This window comes from Lemur catta, chromosome 2 (genome assembly GCF_020740605.2).
Source record: "Lemur catta isolate mLemCat1 chromosome 2, mLemCat1.pri, whole genome shotgun sequence".
Taxonomy (NCBI): domain Eukaryota; kingdom Metazoa; phylum Chordata; class Mammalia; order Primates; family Lemuridae; genus Lemur; species Lemur catta.
The window spans coordinates 46366668-46387162 of NC_059129.1; the positions used below are offsets into that span (position 1 = coordinate 46366668).

At 43.5% G+C, this 20495-nt stretch overlaps 1 protein-coding gene across 11 annotated transcripts in view; it reads left to right on the forward strand.

Annotated features, from left to right (window-relative positions):
• The window catches only part of C2H6orf89 (chromosome 2 C6orf89 homolog), a 38986-nt gene that overhangs the window by 12956 nt on the left and 5535 nt on the right, over window positions 1–20495 (forward strand). For all 11 annotated transcript variants that reach the window (XR_006733236.1, XR_006733237.1, XR_006733238.1 and 8 more), the window contains 4 exons: window positions 12774–12928; window positions 13052–13191; window positions 14313–14442; window positions 17567–17690. Coding sequence is in view for 8 of the 11 variants with exons in the window: in XM_045541856.1 (XP_045397812.1) it covers window positions 12774–12928; window positions 13052–13191; window positions 14313–14442; window positions 17567–17690 (549 nt within the window). In the remaining 3 variants the exon portion in view is untranslated. The remainder of the gene's footprint in view (window positions 1–12773; window positions 12929–13051; window positions 13192–14312; window positions 14443–17566; window positions 17691–20495) is intronic.

The window sequence follows — 20495 nt, forward strand, 5'->3', positions numbered from 1 at the left end:
TTTGAGACAGAGTCTCGCTCTGTTGCCTGGGCTAGAGTGCCGTGGCATCAGCCTAGCTCACAGCAACCTCAAACTCCTGGGCTCAAGCGATCCTTCTGCCTCAGCCACCCGGGTAGCTGGGACTACAAGCATCTGCCACCATGCCCGGCTAATTTTTTTGTATATGTATTTTAGTTGTTTGGCTAATTTCTCTCTATTTTTAGTAGAGATGGGGGTCTCACTCTTGCTCAGACTGGTCTCGAACTCCTGAGCTCAAATGATTCACCTGCCTCAGCCTCCCAGAGTGCTAGGATTACAGGCGTGAGCCACCATGCCCGGCCCATAATGGATGTTTAATAAATAGCTATTGAGTTATTGAAAGCATCTGAGTCCAGCTTGCTTTTAACCGGATCCTTTAATAGTCCTTGGCCTATTGAGCTAGGTTTTTGTCTAAGTATATCCCACTCTTTCAATTTAATCTTTCTCTCTGTCACAGCTCACTTAATGTAGTGCTCAAAAGTGTATCAATTTTGGCAGTAAGTTGAATTTAAGAAACACTTAGGTTTAGTCACAGTGCATCAGTGGCAGCATAGGAATTCATAGTCTGACAGACCATTTGAGGGATTTCTGTTTGAGAATAATGTAACATGTGATAAGACCTGAAATTTACTTTTTGAGAAAGACTAGAGGGATATTATTTTGATGATGTTTATTTGTCCATATTGGAGGAATATGTACATTAATATTACAAATGGATTATAGAACTTTTTGTGTAACCATGTTCTGAAACCTTTAGGATCCAGCATAACTTTTAGAAAATATGTTTTCAGAAAAAATTTGCTAGTTTAAGCTTTATTTTTATTTTTACTTATTTAGTTTTTTTTAGACAGTCTCACTCGGTAGCCCCAGCTAGAGTGCAGTGGCATCATCATGGCTCACTGTAGCCTCAAACTCCTGGGGTCAGGCGATCCTCCTGCCTCAGCCTCCCTTGTAGCTGGGACTACAGGTGTGCACCACCACGGCCAACTAATTTTTTTTCTATTGTCTTTTTAGTATAGATGGGGTCTCATTCTTGCACAGGCTGGTCTTGAACTCCTGAGCTCAAGCTATCCTCCCGCCACCTTGGCCTCCCAGAGTGCTAGGATTACAGGAGTGAGCCACTGTGCCTGGCCCAATATAAGCTTTATAATCATAAAGCTTCTTTATGCCAAGACCTAATCAGTCATAAAAATCATCCCTTGGGTCGGGTTTCCTTTGAAAGATATTTTTGTCCACTTGAGGAAGGCATGGAAAAATTTCCAAAATTATATCAAAATCAAAGGAAGGGAAACATTGTAAGATAATTCATTTTAAAAAAAAAAATCAACAGTTCATACATTTAGTTCTTAAATTCCAGATATAACTTCCTTGTATTTATTGGGAAGGTTATTTTTGAAAGGTCACACAGAGCTCAAAAATGAAGTTTCCAACCCCTGCAGGAAGGTCCAGAGCATTTGGAGGAAAAACTCACAGAAACTTGTCAGTTAGGCCAGGCTGTGCTGCTTCCTCAGACACGTCAGTGTCGTTTCCTGACTGTCTTCCCTTCACAGCCTCCTTAATGACAACTTCTACTCTCGGCACATGGATGAAGTAAGCAGAACCTGGTCGATGGCATCACTTTCTTCCCCCTGTCGTGTAGAGTGAGTCTCCATAGACTGTTGAGTTGCAGCAGGGGATAGCCAATGGACAGTGATTGCTCCTTCTCTAAATCATAGTTTAAAAAATTCAAGAAACACTAGTGTCTTGTCAACAAGCCAGATTATTTGGTCCACTTCAGATTAATATTTTGCCTTGCAGATGGAAATAAAATGAGTCCTTGGAGCTGACCTCAGTGGTTAAGGAGAGAGGGCATTGGAAGGGTGTGGTTTCAGCTCTTTAATGTTGTTGATGCTATTAAAGTGCTGTTTTTACTTATAAATGTGGACATTGACGCACTGTATTTTCCTATTTTTGATAATTCTGGGAAGCTGTAGACATGTAAAACTAATTGTTTTGCATAGCATTTGGAAGAAAAATTATGAATACATTAGGAAACGAAGGGTAAATAGAAACACATGGGGGAGAATTAGGTGCAACAACTGGGAACTTCTAGGCCTGTGAAAGGCCTGTAAGACAGTGGGAAAAATGAAAATATGCCTTTTTTTTTTTTTTTTTTTTTTTTTTTTTGAGACAGAGTCTCACTCTGTCACCCGGGCTGGAGTACAGTGGTGGGATCATAGCTCACTGCAGCCTCAAACTCCTACAATCCTCCTGCCTCAGCCTCTAAGTAGCTAGGACAACAGGTGCACACCACCATGCCTGGCTAATATATCATTTTTAATGTCTTGGTACCAAAAAACAACTTCCTTCAAGTTAGGATTACTTAGCAGTACATTTAAAATAAATGCAGGGGAGAATGGCATGGCAGATTCAGCAACGGAAACCCCCTGAGCATATTGTTTCCTTAACTGCTGGCCTGTCTGACCTCCCAGGGTCATCTGGTGCTCCTTGCAGTGGCGCCTTGGGAATGATGGGGGGCAGCTGGAGCCTTGGTGACGGAGTAGAAGCATTACCACCAATGGTCAGGGGTTTTCTCCTGACCCTACCTGCGGAGCAAAAGGGCAACAGAAGTGGGGTTCTTTTCTAGGTTTCAGCCTTGGGTAGGAAATCCTGCCCCTGAATCCTCTTGATGAGGAGAATGAAGTGACTTTGACTTTGCAGTGAGTCATATAAACATCTCACTCTATTGCAAAAATAAGTAAATAAGCTGACACTTATTTGGTTTTTACCAGGTAACAGACCCTATTGAAGGGACTTTCCATATATTGGCTCATTTAATCTTTGCAACATCCCGGTGAGGTAGTTTGAGGTTTATGCCCATTTTACAGATGAAGACACCGAGGCATAGTAAAGTTAGGTCTCTTGCTCAGGGTCCCAAGGCTATTAAGTCATAGAGCCACGATTTGAACTCAGGTAGCCAGTCTTCAGAGTCTGAGCTCTTAACTCTGTTGAGAGTAGTTTGTAGCTCTGTAGTGACCTGAAGAGTCGAGCTTTAAGTTTGAATTTGGAGTCCTACACTCTTCTTTCTCTCAGATCATCAGATACTGTCTCTCTCAGCTCCCCAGTCCCTGAAGAGACAAGGTTCTTTCTGGCTGGTACTGCAGTTCCAAAGATAAATGGTCTTCCAAGCCATTGGCCGTTTAGAATTTTCCTGCACTGGTCTTTCCTGAGCATTCAGCCCAGCTCATGCTCTCAGTCTGCACCCTATGGGTAATGTTCGACTTAGTCAGTCCGTTCTCTTACTGACCCATAGTTTGCCCTTCACAGTCACTTTCTTATTTCTTTTTTTCCTCCTGGCCTCCTATCTTTATATCCACTTTGCTCCTACCAGCTGTCCTCTTGGCTTTTACCATTTCCATGGAATCATTAAGTCTTGGAGCTAAAAAGAACCTTTAGAATTAATCTAGCATATATTCCCATTTTGTAAAAAAAAGAAACAGGCCAGGAAAGGTGAAGGAACTTTCTTACCCAGATGAAAGTGGCAAAATAGCATTTGAACCTTAGTTTCTTAACTCTAGTCTAGCATTCTGTCACACTTACTGCCTGCCGTCACTGCCCTCAGCCAAGCCAGGTGCCAGCATGTTAAACCCAATTATTTTGTTTGCAATTGTTTTGTGACATTTTCTGGCCACTTTTAAATTAAAACACCCGTTTATACTGAGGAAGCCTGGGGTAGCTCTCACATATAGTGAGAAGGTATACCTCTGTACTGCTCAGTTAGAGCTTTATGCATCCATGGGCCTTCAAGGAAAGAATGAAGGGCATGCAGCAGCAGCCAGGAGTTTGGGGAGTAACAAATCATTCATTGACTTACAACTAAGGACCTAGTCTGACTTAAAAAGTCCAGGCCAGTGCCCGAAGATAAAATGCCTGGCCCTCAAGGAGTATCTTACTCTTTCGTTTGCAAAATAAGCTTACCTTCTGTGATAAGACCAGGTATGTTAAGCACTTACTGTATACCAGGCACTGTGCTATGTGCTTTATATTCATTTCTCAGTCTTTGCAATAGTAACATAAGGTAGATATTATTTTATGTCCATTTCAAAGATGAGGAAACTGATGTGCAAGGGGATTGAGTAACTTACCTAAAGTCTCATATTTATAGAAAAATTTTTGTATAAGTGAGAACTCATGAAAATAGATGGACTCTTTTGTTTGGAGTTGTTCAGATACCTTGCTTCCTGGAAGTAAGGCTATTGGCGAAATGATTTCTTGGGCTCCTTCCATCCCTACAGTGTATGAAAATGGCTCTGGGCATGCTGCCACCCATGCAGGGGACCTGGCAAAAGCCACTTCCAGGCTTTCCCCCTGCCTCATGCCCAGGATATGGGAAGAGGTACTATGCAAAATGAGCTCCTGGAGAGTAGCCTGGTTAAATACTGAGCACGGGCCAGTGAAAGTCATGGGAACTTTGTCACGAGCTTTGCAGGCTTTTCTTGGGTATATTTCTAATATAAGAAATCATGAGGTTTTATTTATTTAATCTTTATTTTGAAGTTTCTGTGAATCCAGATAGCTCATTTGATTTTTCTCCCCATGGACTTGATTCTATAGTTAAAGCTTCTGGTTCGTTAGCCTCCCTTTCTCCCCCCCCCCCACCAACTCATTCATTCATTCAGTGAATGTTTACTGAGACTCTGCTATATGCCAGACACTGTTCCCAACAGAGCAGTGAACAAAACAGACAGACAAACCCCTGCTCTTGTAGAGCTGGTCTTGGCCTTTTCCCTTTCTTTCTTCCCTATCTTTTTTACCCAGAGGGAGTTTTTGGTCCTGGAAAGAAATCTCTTTTTTCTTTTTGCCAGGTTAGTAATCTGTGTAAAAGGACTCTCCCCACTAAGAATTCCAGGGTATATTATGGCTGCCCACAGTGAACGAGCCTAAGTGAGTTTTCTTTGTAAACAACTCTCAGGCACCATGAAGTCTCCTGATGGGTCAGACGTTGGCCCACCCACTTTTCTGCAGAGTGCCCGACTTGTAAAGATGGGTGGGAGGTTACAGTTTCTGTACTTTGACTTCAAGGCTCTGTTTTGTCTGAGAGACCATTTTTGACATCTCAGATAGTGAAATGGTTCCACATCATGGTAAGAATTTGGAATATAGGTCATGAGCTTTACTGAACTCTAATGTAGAGAGTTTCTCTTCTCTGTTACACTTTTTAAATTATTATTATTATTTAAAATAGCTGGTATAGGAGGATATCTGTAGTAAGGAAGCCTTGGAAATTCAAAGAAAGATAGGAAGTTGCTATGTAACTTCCACTGTCCTTTCTGTCTGGTGCTGCGGGAAGAGTGAATGGAACAGAGGAGGGTTGGGAAGAAGTGAGATGCAGCACATTAGGTTGCAGCATATTAGGTTGAAGAAAAGTTGTGACCAGGGTGGCATGGAATGGGCTGGCTGTGTGCTGTTGGCTGTTTTCCAGGATAGGATTTCATTCACTTTGTGGCTTGATGGTTCCAGCCAGTTGTCTAGAGAACACGTCAGACAAAACCTTTTCAGATAGTTGGAGGCCAAGCTGGAGTCTGGCCACATCTTTGTCTGTTGTCGGGGATTCTGTGGGAAGGGAAGGATGAGCCCACACCACACCCCCCTGCCCAGTCTGCTGCCCACCCATTGCTCAGTCTTTCCACCAAATGTAAGCACATTCTTTATCTACCTTGATGGTCTCAAGGCTACAGAGAAATCAGAAGTAGTTCTTTCTCTTGAGGTTTGGGCTCCCTTAATTCGGATGGACGGCATAGGCTCTGCCCCATCTTGGTGATCCTTTTTCCTCATTGTTTTCCCTGTTTGCTGGCCCCTAGCCTGGCCACTGTGCCTCTGCTCCTGCCAAGTACCTCTCCAGGGGCCTGTCTTCTGAGATGACTGAGGTCTTCATTTCAAAGTTGATATTTTCAGCTTCAGTTTTCATGATCTTCAAAGACATTTTTACTTGGAAGATACATAAAATACGGACATACAAAGACAATAAAGAGATGTAAGATTTTGATTTTTAAAAAATACTTTTAATCAAGTAAAATTTCTCACCTCTATCCTTTTAACTCTTCTACTCAAGCAACCGCTAGTATACATCCTTTCGGTATTCAACGTTCTCAGTTTTTCCGTGTTTATATACTTAAATATACTTAGTATATACAAATGTAAAATACTTTTTCAGTTCACACACAACAAAAGGGCTCATGTACATATTTTTGGCTAGACACATTGAATTAGTTTCTAAGGCTGCGGAAACAAAGTGCCACCGGCTGAGTGGCTTGAAACAACAGAAATTTATTATCTCATGGTTGTGAAGTCTGGAATTCTGAAATGGTGTTGGTAGGGCCACGCTCCCTGTCAAAGACTCTAGGGAAGAATCCTTGCATGTCTCTTCCTGTGTCTGGTGGTTGCTAGCGATTCTTGGCATTCCTTGGCTTGTGGGAGTATCCCTCCAACCTCTGCCTTCATCTTCACGTGGCTGTCTTCCTTCTGTGTGCGTGTCTGTGTGTGTTCTCTTCTGATAAGGATATCATTTAGAGTGGATTTGGGGCTCATTTTATTTCAGTATGACCTCATCTTAATTATGTCTGCAAAGACCCCATTTCCAAAGAAGGCTACATTCTGAGGTTCCAGGAAAGACATGAAATTTGGGGGCTATTAAACCCCAGTAAACACATTTTTGAGAACTTTATATTATTCCATTCTGTTGAATATTCTGTAGTTTAACCAGTTTCCGGGGGTGGGGGGGTTGTTTTGTTTTATTTTGTTTTTGCTGTTACAAAAAATGCACCTGGGACAAACATATGCATATATTTTTATGTATGTACTATTATTTCTATAAGGTATATTCTTAGAAGTAAAGTAGCTGGGTCAAAGGGCATGTACATTTTAAACTTTAATAAGTACAATCAAATTGTCTTCATAAACTTATACCAGCTTATAATTTCATTAACACTATATATTGAGCATCAGCAGTAGATGTTATCACTGTTTTGCCAGTTAGAAAACTGAACAATAGTATCTCATTTCAAGTTGCATTTCTTTGATGATTAGTGGAATTGGATGTCTTTTCATATATTTTATAGGCAATGTATATTTACTTTTCTATGAATTACTTGTTCATATTATTTCTCCATCTGAAACTTTCTTATCAAATAGAAGCTCATTATATATTAAAGATATAAATTCTTTGCCTCTTATATACAGGTATTGGGCAAATCTGTCCATTTTTTCTTTGTAGCATTTTGGTATGTGCCTTGCTTAGGAAGCCTTCCTTGCTTCCAAGATTATAAAAATTATCCCCTGTGTTTTCCTCTAGTTATTTATTTTTGTTTCTTGGTTTTTTTGAGACCAGGTCTCACTATGTTGTCCAGGCTAGACTTGAACTCCTAGGCTAAGTGATCTACCCACCTCAGCCTCCAAAGTTAACTGGGACTACAGGTGTGTGCCACTATCCTGGCTCTTCTAGTTATTTTTTAAATTTTGTTTTATCTATTTACATCTCTAATTAGTATAGAATGTATTTCATTATATAGTGAAAGGTAGAGATCTGATTTTATTTTCTTTCATGTAGATGGTCACTTGTTCCAATATGATTTCCTTATTCATCTTTTCCTCACTGAATTAAGATCTACCTTTACTGTGAATTAAATATTCATATATATACTGGATCTGTTTCCACACCCTTTTTGTGTTTTATTAAGCTTTTTGACTCTCTCTATATATTTGCTCTCTATAGCGGCAATATATATAGCTTCCTCTATAAAAACATACAGTTGGTTCTCATTCTCTGTGGTGTTATGCTCTGTAAAGTCTCTGAGAACACTGACCAGTGAACACTGAGTCATTGCCTTTAGGGGAAATACAGAGTCAGGCTCCTGCAAGCCTTTGCCACATTTTCATCAGCCAGTCAATTCACAACTTTGTTTGAGGTATGTTTGTGTTTAAAGGTACCTTATTTAATATATATTGTTGATTCATTAACATTAAACTCACACTCAACAGCACTATAACTCATGCCTGAACAAAACGGATCTAACACACATATTTTCTCTGTAAGACATATCACTACCTTTCACTTTTAGCAACACCAGACAGCACTTCAGCAGTACACATGGGGGCTTTTTAAAAAATTAACAAATTTTATTTTCAGAGAAGTTTTGGATTCACAGCAAAATTGAGTGGGGAAAGCACAGAGAGTTCTCACATACCCTCTGACCCCCACACATGCACAATCTCCCATGAGGGCCATTTTAAATAGCAAAATCACCATCAAAAAGCACAGAAATGTGAAAAAAACATGGCACTAAATAGATAATGAAAAGGACACTTGTTTACAGTATGAGAAATGAAGCAAAAAGGCAGAACATTGCCTTGTTCCACCCCACCTGGGATTTGCTGCTCTGTGGATGACTGCAAAAGCCTTGCGAGTATTGATTTGGAGGTAAATTCACAAATAGGAATCTATGAATAATGAGGATTGATTGTACTGTTTTAATTATAGTAGATTTATAGAATGCTTTAGTATCTGGTAAAGCAAATCCCTTATTTCTCTTCAAGAATTTACTGTTACAACTCTTAAAATTCAGTAATAGAAAGACAACCTGATTAAAAATGGACAAAGGATTTGAATAGACATTTCTCCAGAGAAGGTATACAGATGACTAATATGCACATGAAAAGATGCTCAAATTCATTAACCATCAGGAAATGCACCCCAAAACCACAAAGAGATGCCACCTCATACCCTCGCTCAAAAAGACAATAACAGTTGTTGGCAAGGACATGAAGAAAGTGGAACATACACTGCTGGTGGGAATCTAAAAAGATGCAGCTGCTTTCAAAACAGTTTGGCAGTTTCTCGAAAAGTTAAACGTAGAGTTAACCATGTGACCTAGTAATTCCACTTCTAGGTATATCCTCGAGAGACCTGAAAATGTGTCCATATAAAAACTTGTACACAAATGTTCATAGGAGCACTATTCATAATAGCCCCAAAATAGAAACAACCCAATGTCCATCAGCTGATGGACAAATAAACAAAATGTGGTGTATCCATACAATGGAATATTGCTCAGCGATAAAAAGAACTACTAATACATGCTACAACAGGGATGAACCTTGAAAACATTATGCTAAACATTATGCAATATATGGCCTGACACAAAAGGCCGCATGTTGTATGATTCCATTTTTGTGAAATATCAGAATAGGCAAATCCATAGAGAATGAAAATAGGTTAGGAGCTGCTTAGGGCTGGGGGAGAGGAGTTGGAATGGGAAGTGACTGCTAGTGGCTACAGGGTTTCTTTTTGGAGTAATGAAAATGTTTTAAAATTAAGACAGTGGTGATGGTTGTACAACTGTGAATATACTAAAACCTACTGAATTGTACATTTTAAATGGGCAAATTTTACAGTATGTGAATTTTATTTCAATAAAGCTGTTTTTTAAAAATCTATTGTCTACACAGAGAAGGTAGAATAATGCTGTTTCCCTCCAGTCCTGCCTTCCTCATGCCCCACATGGAGACAGCCTCGAGCCTTCTGGTAGCCCATGAGCAGGCAGAGGTGAGGGCCTCAGGCCCATCGTTTGCCCAGCGTCTATCACATACAGCTCTTACTGTGTTCTCTGGCCGTTCCTGTGCCTGAGGGCAGAGTCCTCCATAGATTTTAAGCAGTAACTATACTTCATAATTCATTTGTATTACCAGCATGCCTTTAATTTGAGCAGGGGACAGATAGCCTGTTACTATTCCACTCATTTACTCTTCTAGATGAACTTCAGAATCCAGTTGTGCAGTTGTCACAGCCCCACCCTTATCTTCACTAATAGGAAGCGCTGATGTGTTTCTAAGTTGTATTAAGTTTATATATAGTCTGTGGTTTGGGGGAAACTTTATATTTATTCTTCCCCCTCACCCCAGGATCATAGTATGGTATGTTTCTTTATTTATTCAGATCTTATTTTATGTCCTTCAGTAAAGTTTTATAGTTTTGCCTTTCTTACTAAATTTATAGCTAGTTATTACGAATGAGATCATTTTCCATTTCAGCTTTTAACTGACTATGGCTAGTAGAGTAAGAAAGCTGTTGATTTTTATGTATCTAGATATCTGTACTTGTATTCTACCACCTTATTAAATTCTCTTTTTAGTACTAACAGTTTTTTACCTGAGTGTTTTAGACTTTCAGGAAATACCACCCCAAGTTTTTCTCTTAGTTTCTTATTCATGCTTTCTTTTTCTTTCTTGATTTTCCTTCACTAGGTTTTCTTCCTCCACCTGCTTTTTAAGCCATCTCCACCTGGAAATCCTAAGAATACCTAAAGCTCAGAATAAAATTAAAATTAAATAAATTACAGTTAGGATAATTCTCCCTACTCTTAGGTCCGGAGGTGCTTGCTGGCAGCCTATGCACCTTGGTACAAATGAGAGGAAGGTGCTGCTTTCTCCTGGTGCTTTTTTCTCATCTCTTGGGAAAATTGTCATAATTGGCCGATGCTGGTGGACTACGACACATTACTACAGAAAAATGTCATAATAAATCTGCAGATCTCCAATATCTACCATGTTGATGCTCTCTACACAAACATTCATGGTAGTACTGCTTAGGTCTGTAGATTTCATCACCACTGCTTCTAGAACCCACCCTTTCCTTCTAATCCCACTGCCTCAGTCTTTATATTTCACTTATCACAGTATAACCTCCTTCTCCCCCGAAAAGGGCAAAACCAAAACAAAGCAGGTCTTCCTCTTCCCAGCCTCTCTCTCTGGGCACCCTAATCACAATCCAGAATAAGCTTCCTAGACGTCGTAAAACCCTTGCTCAAAAGCCTCTGGTGGTCCCTCATTTTGTTCTGGGGTGGGGGGAGCAGATGTGCCTCACGCCCTGGACACCCCAGCACAGTCTGCAGCCGCTGTTTCCACACCGCCACCCTCCCGTGCCTGGCATTCCCCGCGCTCTTCTCACCACACTCGGGCACCTCTGGAACTTCCTGTCACCTCTGACTTTCAGTTTGTTCATTCGTAAAACGAGAATAGTGGTGCCTCCTCGGTAAATGATGTCACATGGGAAAGTGTCTAGCACAGGGCCTGGCACTTTGTGCATTAGCCTCCTCCCCCTTCTCCTTCTACCCCAAGTACTTTGGAAACTGAAATGTTGTATAATTGTAACATGTTGTTACGATTATTTATGCCTCATTATGTGTTCATTACCATAGTTCTTGTATATTGGCAAGAGTTCATCATATTTGACCCTTATAAATAACATTTGAAAATATTGGAGAAGGAAAAAAATGTACACCTTTGTAGCCCCAGTGTGCCACCGAAACAGGTGGCACTAAAGGGTCTCGCACTAGCCCTGGAGGCGCATGGTGAGCGCTGTGGGAGGAGAGGCCCCTCCCAGGAGTGGGCTCGGCAGCGTCCTCTGGTTGATAATCTGCCTGCAGGCTGAGAGGGGCTGAGAAGCATAGGTGGCAGCTGCCCCAGGGAAACACAGGTACTGTCTGCCAGAGAGGGAGGGTGCTCGGGAGACGGGCCGACAGCAAACGGGGTCCTGCCCTGCTGAGGACTCCCTACGCCCCGCTACTGCTGCCTTAGGGAAAACAAGGATAAAGTGTTTACTGCCAATGACAGAAAATGTTTTGTGGTTGAGGATCAGGTTTCCCAAGTGTGTTTATTGGTTTAAAGAATTGATTTCGTTTCAGCCACATTTTAGTGGTCTGTTGTCTTTTATTCTAGGCTCTCTCCTGATTTGGTTTCCATCGGGTTTTAATCAGAACCATCTTCAGAAACATTTTGGATTCAAAATAGAGTTTAAAACAAACACATCTTTCAGAGAACACAGATGAAACCCAGAATGGAGCAGAAAGTAAACAAGAAATAATGGAATAACATTATGAACAGGATGGCGTCAGAGGGAAGGAACAGAGAGAAACTGGGAAAGGCTGTGGGGAAAGAAAACCCCGTCAGGGAAGGAGCCAACCTGGGGAAGGTGTCAGGGGGCCGGCACTCATGCGAGGGTCTGGGTGGGGGTTCTGCCGTTTCTGACCAACCTGTGGTCTAGACTGCGGGGTAGGAACATGGTTGGTAGCCCTGCGCCCTCTGAGCTGGGACGGAGGGCTGTCTGTGGGCAGGTGCAACACATTTCTCTCCAAAGATGGCCGCTGGAAAGTGCTCTCTCCTCTCCATCCCTTCTCCTTTCTGTGCCCTTTTCTCACTCCTCCTTCCCACAGTCGTCCTGGCTCCTGTGTGTGCTTGTGAACCAAGAGTCTAGGTACAGTCTTGTCACACTGTGAGAAGACCTGCGTTAGGTCAGTGATGGCGGGGTCACCCTTTCCATCTGCCCCACCCCCACATGCCATAGACATTTGAGACCTGTGGGTCACAGGTTAGAAGATGTTGGGAGAACTACATCTTCAGCCGCATGTTGCTGAATTTTTTCAAGCTGTTATGCTTTATTGATTTGATTTGGGAAATACATGTACATGTTTAAAGATATTTTGCACAAAGTATCAAAAAGTATACACAGAAAAGCACTTCTCTTTCCCGCCCTGCCTGGTGGGCCCTCTGACACTCCTGAGAGGGCGCTTTTTTCATATGCAACTTTTCAGAGGTCTCCAGTGCTTGTCACGGTTAGCCTTTAAAAATTATTGTGGTATCTTTCTACTTGCATTGCCAAAGCTGCTGGATTTATCAGCTGTGCTCTTCCGTGTCTGCCTTCTCCATGTCCCTTCCTCTCTCAGACTTTGACCCCTGGGGGATAAACGACAGTGAGCAGAATGAGTCAGAGGCTGTCCCTGCCAACTGCACTGGCTGTTCCGAGAAACTACCCCTGAAGGTAGTGCTCCTAGAAGATGCCCCAAAGAAATTTGAGAGACTCCATCCTCTGGTGATCAAGGTAGGCAAGAGGCCTGATTCTCCCACTGATAGATTACCTGTTTAAAGGCTAGATCAAGCTCTGCAAAGTTTCTGACAAGTGACTCTGTGTTGTTTTGTTTGCTTTGTTTGCTGCCTTGCCAAGACGAGACAGCCCCTATTGTCTGAGGAGATTCAGCGCTTTCTGTGCCAGTACCCTGAGGTGACAGAAGGCTTCACAGAAGGGTTTTTCACCAAGTGGTGGCGTTGCTTTCCTGAAAGGTGGTTCCCATTTCCTTACCCCTGGTGAGTGTGCAAAGGGGCACTTGGTTTGTGTGTAGGGAAGGGGCGGACCGGTACCACTGGCAAAACAGTCATAGCTGCCACTGGGACCTGCCATGTGCCCGGAATGATATAAGCACTTGACAGTACACCCTTCAAGTCAAACGACAGGAGCTCGCTGATGAACCAGTAATGAGATATAAAGGGGACGAACGGAAAAGGCGTGTCTCAAGGAGGGGCACCATCATGGGGGACACCAAGATTGCCTAATAGAATTTATTTCTAAGTATGTGTTTAGCCAGTTTATGTAGAATGAGGCCTAAGCATCGAGGGTGGAAGAGAGTGCGAAGAATAGAATTGCATTTTCTGGCACTTGTTTGGTGTCTGTTGCTCATTGGTGACACTCATAACAGCTCGGGGAAGTAGGAATGATTATTGCCATTTTTCAGATCAGAAAAGTGGGAACCAGAGAGGTTAAGTAACTTGCCCAAGGTCACCCAGCCAGGACTGAAACGCAGATTTGCTTTCCTGTTCCTTCCTGTGTCCTGCAGAAGACACAATCCATTTTTTGGAGTTAAGGTTGCTCTCTAACAAGAAAAGGAAAGCCAGTTTCCACCTTAGAACTGTTCTAAAAGAGAATTGGTGTCTTTTCAGGCTTTTAGTTAGATAATTTCTCCGTGCTTCCACCTTTCTTTAATGTGCTGTTTATTTGCATGGCAGAATTCCGAGTTTGACAAGCTAGTCAGGCTTCACGCTACATGCCGTTTCACCTCAAAAGGAGGTTCCCTGCTTCTCTTTTCTTCCCTTCCCCTGCCTGGCCTACTATGACTTCAGTCTCTTTTCCAAGACAGATGACTGGATTGTTTCTTTCCTTCCTCTATATGTTGTTTTAGCTGCACTTTATAAACACTCCACCCCCGTGTACAAATCGTGGCTGTAGAGTTTATGCCTGTGTGTGTACATGTTATAATTCATTGACTTGGCACAAGGGTTCCTCGTAAATCTAGTACTGAAGACACTCTGCTGATGCTTTTCCCTCTTTACCCACCACCCACAGTTCCCCCACCTCGCTCAGCTCTCTGTTAGCCGTGGAGATAGGCTGGCTGGCCCAGTTTAATGACCTTTTTTGTTTCAAACTTTTACAGGAGAAGACCCCTGAATAGATCACAAATCTTACGTGAGCTTTTTCCTGTTTTCACTGACCTGCCATTTCCAAAAGATGCCTCTTTAAAGAAGTGCTTCCTTCTTCACCCAGAACCTATTGTGGGGAGTAAGGTAGGCAATTTTGAGAGGACTTGGATCTAGAATTTTCCTCATTTGGGACCTGAACTGGTGTTATAATCGAGGCCTTTCCCCGTGTATCAACTTAGAGGGTGAACTGAGGGACACTCACGTAGTCTAAACTTCTCCCTCCTGCTGCCCGGCCCACTCTGTTACGAAGGCACGTTTCCAGAAAGTCTAGCCTGCAGATCTGTCTCCGCCCTTAATTCCTGGGGGCGAGCTGCTTTACCTTAAAGGAAGTGGAATGCTACAATTTGAACTGACTTGAGTGTACAGTTAGTCTGACTTTCCTACCTCAAATTAGAAAGTAGGCAAGGCATAAATGAATAGCATGCAAATAAATAGTCTACCTTCTTAATTTTGCAGATAGGAAAATGAACCCCAGAGACATTAAGTGATTTGCCCAAGGACACAGAGCAAGAAAGATAGAAGGACTCCCTCTACCCCCACCTCCAAGTTGGCTTTCCCCAGAAATATTCATAAATAAGAGACATCAGATAGAGAACTGCAAAGGCAAAAAGCCTGGGAGCCCCAAGGGGATTTGACAGGCACATGCTAGAGGCAGGCAGCCCAGCTGGGGCGGAAAGGCCCCTTCTGCCCCATCATTTCCCACCTCAGTCCAGGGCCAGGTGTCCACGGCCCACATTTACTTCTCTGGGGGCCAGTGGACTGGGAGAGCTGTTCAGTGTTTGTGTGTGTTTACTTTTCTCTGAATTGCTCCTTTGTTGAGTCTCATTTCTAAGGAAGGTTTTTGAGCCTGGATTGGTTTGGAAGAATTAAAAGGATGTATTTTCCTTTGTAAAAAAAAATTAAATTTCCCAAACTCTGACCCCCTACCAGCTCTGGATTGTGGCTTCGATCTCCTGATACTATTGTTTGGCTCCACATTTGCTGAATTGTGTTAAAGGAATTTGAAAGCCTATAAAAACAATCATTTTGTCTAGAAGCGAGAACCTCTGTCTGCCAGCACTGGGGTGGAGATGTTGGGTTCTTGCCTTAGATTTTAAAGACGTTTATCCTGCTGTCTCCGGCTAGAATTCAGGGCCCTCGTATGATTTCATCTGCATAATTATGATATAATTCTGGGAGAGGGCCTTTGTCTTTTTCTTGGTTTTCCCACTTGAATGCTGGAGTTAATTTCACCAGCCTGCTTAACACCAGGGAGCCCAGCCAAAGGAGCAAATACAAAGTTACTCAAATGCTTATCAAAGTCATCTTGTGGTTCTTGAGGATGTTTGGGGAAGGGCAGTGGCCCAAATAGGCAACAATCCTGGGAGTCTGGTTTCTTAGAGCATCTGTTCCCCCACCCTGGCCCAAGCTCTCCTTTCTCCCCGGCGTTGTGACCCCACCCTGTTGTCCACAGCCCTAGGCAAGTCATATGTGTCTGTGAGCCCAGAATCCAAAGGCAGCCTTGGGGTGGAAAATGAGAAGTGGGGACCTGGTTGCACTGGGTGAAGAGGTAGGGAGCTCCAAGGCCCACTTCACCCACTGCACGGTGCTGCCTGGGGCTGGCCCGCGCCATCCTGCTGCCTGTTTCTTCCCATCGTAGGCGTGGAGGAAGTTGATACCACCCCCTCTCAGGCCCGTGGGAAAGAGGGATATATCCACTTGTTTCTGGTCCTCTAGAATTTTTTTCAAGACCAGATGTTAGGGCTTCTGCCAGTGTTAGTATAATAGACAGGTGGTAACTACTACCTGTCACCACAGTAGCTGGTGCAATGGCTCTAGTGTTGCCATGGAAGCAGAATCATGGCCAGGGTCTATGGGAGCAGGAGAGAGACCAGGGGAGATGGGGTGAAAACCCCAGACTCTGGAAGCCCTGAGTGGTGAAGAGAAAACTAGGACATGGCCCTGGGAGTTGGACTTCTGACCCCCACTTTATGCGGGCATATAAAGGGCTTCCCTGAAGGGCACGAGCTAGGAGGGCTGGGGAGGTGAGGCCCCAGGAGTTTTCTCTCACCACTGAAGTAGGGAGAAAAGCCTGAACAAGACTCACCTTCTTTTATGCCCATTCCTGCCTTGTCCCATCCCCTCCCCAGGATTCACAGCTCCTCACTTGGCATGTGGAAGGTTGCACTTAACGCTTGTTGCTGGCAGTGTATAATGCTTGTATGCCCTCAGCAGTGCAGCAGTTACCTGTGCAAGTGCATATGCTGCTTGTCTCCTTAGTCTTCAAAATCAGAGGCCAATCTTGGTGTCATTAGTTTTTTTATTGTTGTTGTTGTTGTTTGGGTTTTTTTTTTGTTTGTTTGTTTTTTGAGACAGGGTCTCACCCCCTCACCATGGGTAGAGTGCAATGGTGTCATCATAGCTCACTGCAACTTCAAACTCCTGGGGTCAAAGGATCCTCCTGCTTCAGCCTCCTGAGTAGCTGAGACTATAGGCATGGGCCATGACACCCAGCTAATTTCTCTATTTTTAGTAGAGATGGGGTCTCTCTCTGGCTCAGGCTGGTCTCAAACTCCTGGGCTCAAGCAGTCCTCCTGCCTTGGCCTCCCAGAGTGCTAGGATTATAGGCGTGAGCCACTATGCCTGGCTTCTCTTTTGCTATTTTTTGAGACAAAGTCTTGCTCTGTCACCTGGGGTTAGGGTACAGTGGCATCATCGTAGCTCACTGCAACCTCAAATTCCTGGGCTCAAGCAGTCCTCCTGCCTCAGCCTCCTGAGTAACTGGGACTACAGGCATGCACTACCATGCCCAGCTAATTTTTCCATCTGTAGTAGAGATGGGGGTCTTGCTCTTGCTCAGGCTGGTCTTAAACTCTGGGGCTCAAGCAATTCTCCTGCCTGGGCCTCCCAAAGTGCTAGGATTATAGGCGTGAGCTACCACACCTGGCCTGTTATTGAGGATATTGCCCACTAAATCACACAGTGCTTCTTTAGGAGAGCCCATAGAAAAGATTTTACCCTGGTCTTAGTACCAAGGGATGCCATTCTCAGGAGAAACTAGTTTGGTTTTGTTTTTCGAATGTAATTGGGAATTTTGTTATTGGTTCCATTTTCCTCTTTGCTGAGACTAGGACCTTAGCCTTATGTATAAGCGTTTTTGTGTACTAAACCCCCAGGTTTTATTCTGTTTTCTTTTCCTGCCTTTTCTCCCTCTTGTTCTTTCCTCCAGATGCATAAGATGCATGACCTGTTTACCATTGGCAGCGGCGAAGCCATGTTACAGCTGATCCCTCCTTTCCATTGCCGAAGACACTGCCAGTCTGTGGCCCTGCCAGTAGAGCCAGGGGATGTTGGTATGTAGGGCCCCAGGAGGGCAGGGTCAGCCATGGGATCTTTTTAGTTTTTAACTCAAAAAATATTTTAAGAATCAAGTAATGCCTTCACAGAGGTTCTATTAAGTAGAATCAAAAATAGCATTCTTTTAGTAATAGGGTCATTGTTTATGCTTAGAAATGTAACTAGTGAGAAAATGTAGTGTAGAGAAATGTCTTGAATATACAGCATTTAGAATGTGCGTGTCTGGTCATAGAAACTTCAAGTTAGAAGGGATTCTGAAAAATATTTAGACCAATCCACTGTTGTACAGATGAGGAAGCTGAGACCCAGAAAGGAGAGGAGACCATCCCAAGGCCCCATCGTCAGTCAGACAAAGCATCGAGTCTGACTGCAGTCAAGTGTCTGAATGCAGTCAGGCCAGGGGAGGGACAGCTGAAGATTAGAGGAAACCGCTTATGTACCCATTTTGCAAATAAACAATAGAACAGTACATAAGGGCAGTGGTCACACAAGAAAGAAAATGTTACCTTCCGTGTGGGTCCCGCAGCCCGAGTCACAGCCTCATATTGATGACTCACACTTAACTCCGGCTCCATGTTTTCCCAGCTATGACTTGTCCTGTGCCTTATATCCTAAAAATCTGTTCCAAAGAAACAAGTTTGAATCAACTGCTGTCAGTAGCAATTAGTTTGACAGCAGAGTTTTCTTGGCAGAAGCAAATAAATCAGGCAGCGTCACCACTGAGCTCCTTGTTTTTTCTGCCTCACAAAATCCAAGTAATACCTGGAGAGCCTGGCAGAGCCCAGACCGGTTTTCTAATTGATTTCTTTTACTTTTACCCATTCCGAAGACCCCTGAATTCCTGGAAACCTCTCACCTTATTGGAGGGTTTGACTTTGCAGTTTGGTTTAATCCAAGTTACATAACTTATTTCAATTTAGAAATGAAAAATAAAAATGTACAAATCAAGCATTAACTAATAATGGAGCACAGCTGGCCTGGCCCTTGGGCAACTCCTGCAAAAAAAGAGGATTCCTGTATGGAAATTATTCTGAACCTATTTTCCTGTAGCGCAGTGCCCCTCACACAGGGGTGACGATTGCAAAAGTCTGTGTGACATGTTTGGCTTTGGAGTGTGTGATTCTGCTTCAACAAGTTTCTGTCTTACGTTCTACAAATACCTAACAGCTCAGACAACTGCAGAAACACCTGAGTTATCTAAACTCCAGATGACCTGCTCCCACAAGCACCGAGAATGCCAATTATAGAACTAGCGGGAAAAAACAAAAAAGTGGTGGTGATGAAGGAAGCTTTGAGCATTAAATGCTGATGCAGATAGTCCAGGGTAACCTGAGATGCCTAGCAGGGTCCCTGCCGTGCTGTGACCAGCCTGCTTGCTGACCAGAAGGAAAGGAACCCTGTGGTGGCAGCGTCTATGATGGGCCAGTCACTTGACAGGAGCATGGAGAAGGGAGGGGAGACTGCAGAGAAGAGGAGGGCAAGTCTGGGAGAAGGACGTGGGTAGGGAGGGGTGTGGAGGCCAGTGGGCACCTGAAGCAGTGGCAGAAGTAGAAGTGATGGCTGCAGTTCCCACACTTAAAAATGAGGACGGGAAAGCAGACCTAAGAGTGAAGAAGAATTCAGTGGTTATAGGACAGATGGCAGCTCCAGTACCTTGGGGACCCTTAAGAATGGCCCTGCGATAAGCAGGTTCTATGATTTTTGACAAAATGCACATTGTCCTGTGGAGATGGAGGGGAGATGGGTGCAGATCAGCAGAACAGCTTTGGTTGGAGGCATTCTCAAGAATGACTTAGCGGTCAGGCACAATATCCACGGTCCCCGTATGGGACAGTCTCTGCTCATCATGACCTTTCCTGAGTCACCAAGTAAAGGCCAAATTCTTTTCAGTGCTCTCAGTTTAAAGACAGGTAGGAGCCATCATGCTCTAGAAAATTTTCCATCAGGACATCAGGAGATTTTTGTTTGTTTGTTTTATTGTTGTAAAAACACTCAACCTGAGATCTACCCTCTTAATAAATTTTTAAATGTACAAGAGAATATTGTTAAAACTATAGGCACAATGAAGTTCAGCATCATCAGGTTATCGGAAGGTTAAAGTTTTTAAGTTTACCTTCATCTTCCACTCAAATGGCACAGGTCAGCATTTCCTAAATAATTCCACAGGTTATTCATGACCCCGCAGATGGGACCAGGAGCCCCTTGCAAAGGCCCTTGGCAAAGAGGGCTCCTGAGTCAGTGGACTCTGGGCAATGCGGTCTTGCCAATGCACAGTACACATTAGGGTACCAAAGACTCTGGAAAGCCTGTAGGAGCCTAGTGTTTCTCAGACTGACTTGGCCATGGGACCTGCTTTCTTTGGGATGTCTTACCGGACACTAGCATTAGCAGACCCAATTTGGGAAATACTGGTTTAGGTTAATCTGAATGTTCTTTAATGAAACCATATTATAGATAACCTCAGGAAAATCGGATAGTAAGTCCTGCTCCCCCTCAGAATCCATCCCATCTTCTTGCTGAAAAAGCTAAGATCAGTCCGAGGATGGATGCCCAGCACCAGCCTTGTCTGGATCTTTCGTAAACCTGCCGAACTGACTCACAGTTGCCCCGATAAGGGCGGTGACACAGTATTTTGGTTCACAGTGGCTCCTGTTGGACGACAGGTTACAGAGAGGACTGGTGGTAGCTAGGACTACTTCTGCTAGGAAGAGCTAAGAGCCCTTCAGTGTGGGATTCGTCTTTGACTCTGCCGGGCACGCTGAGGGCCAGCTCTGGCAGACCCGCCTTGCACTTGTCTGCAG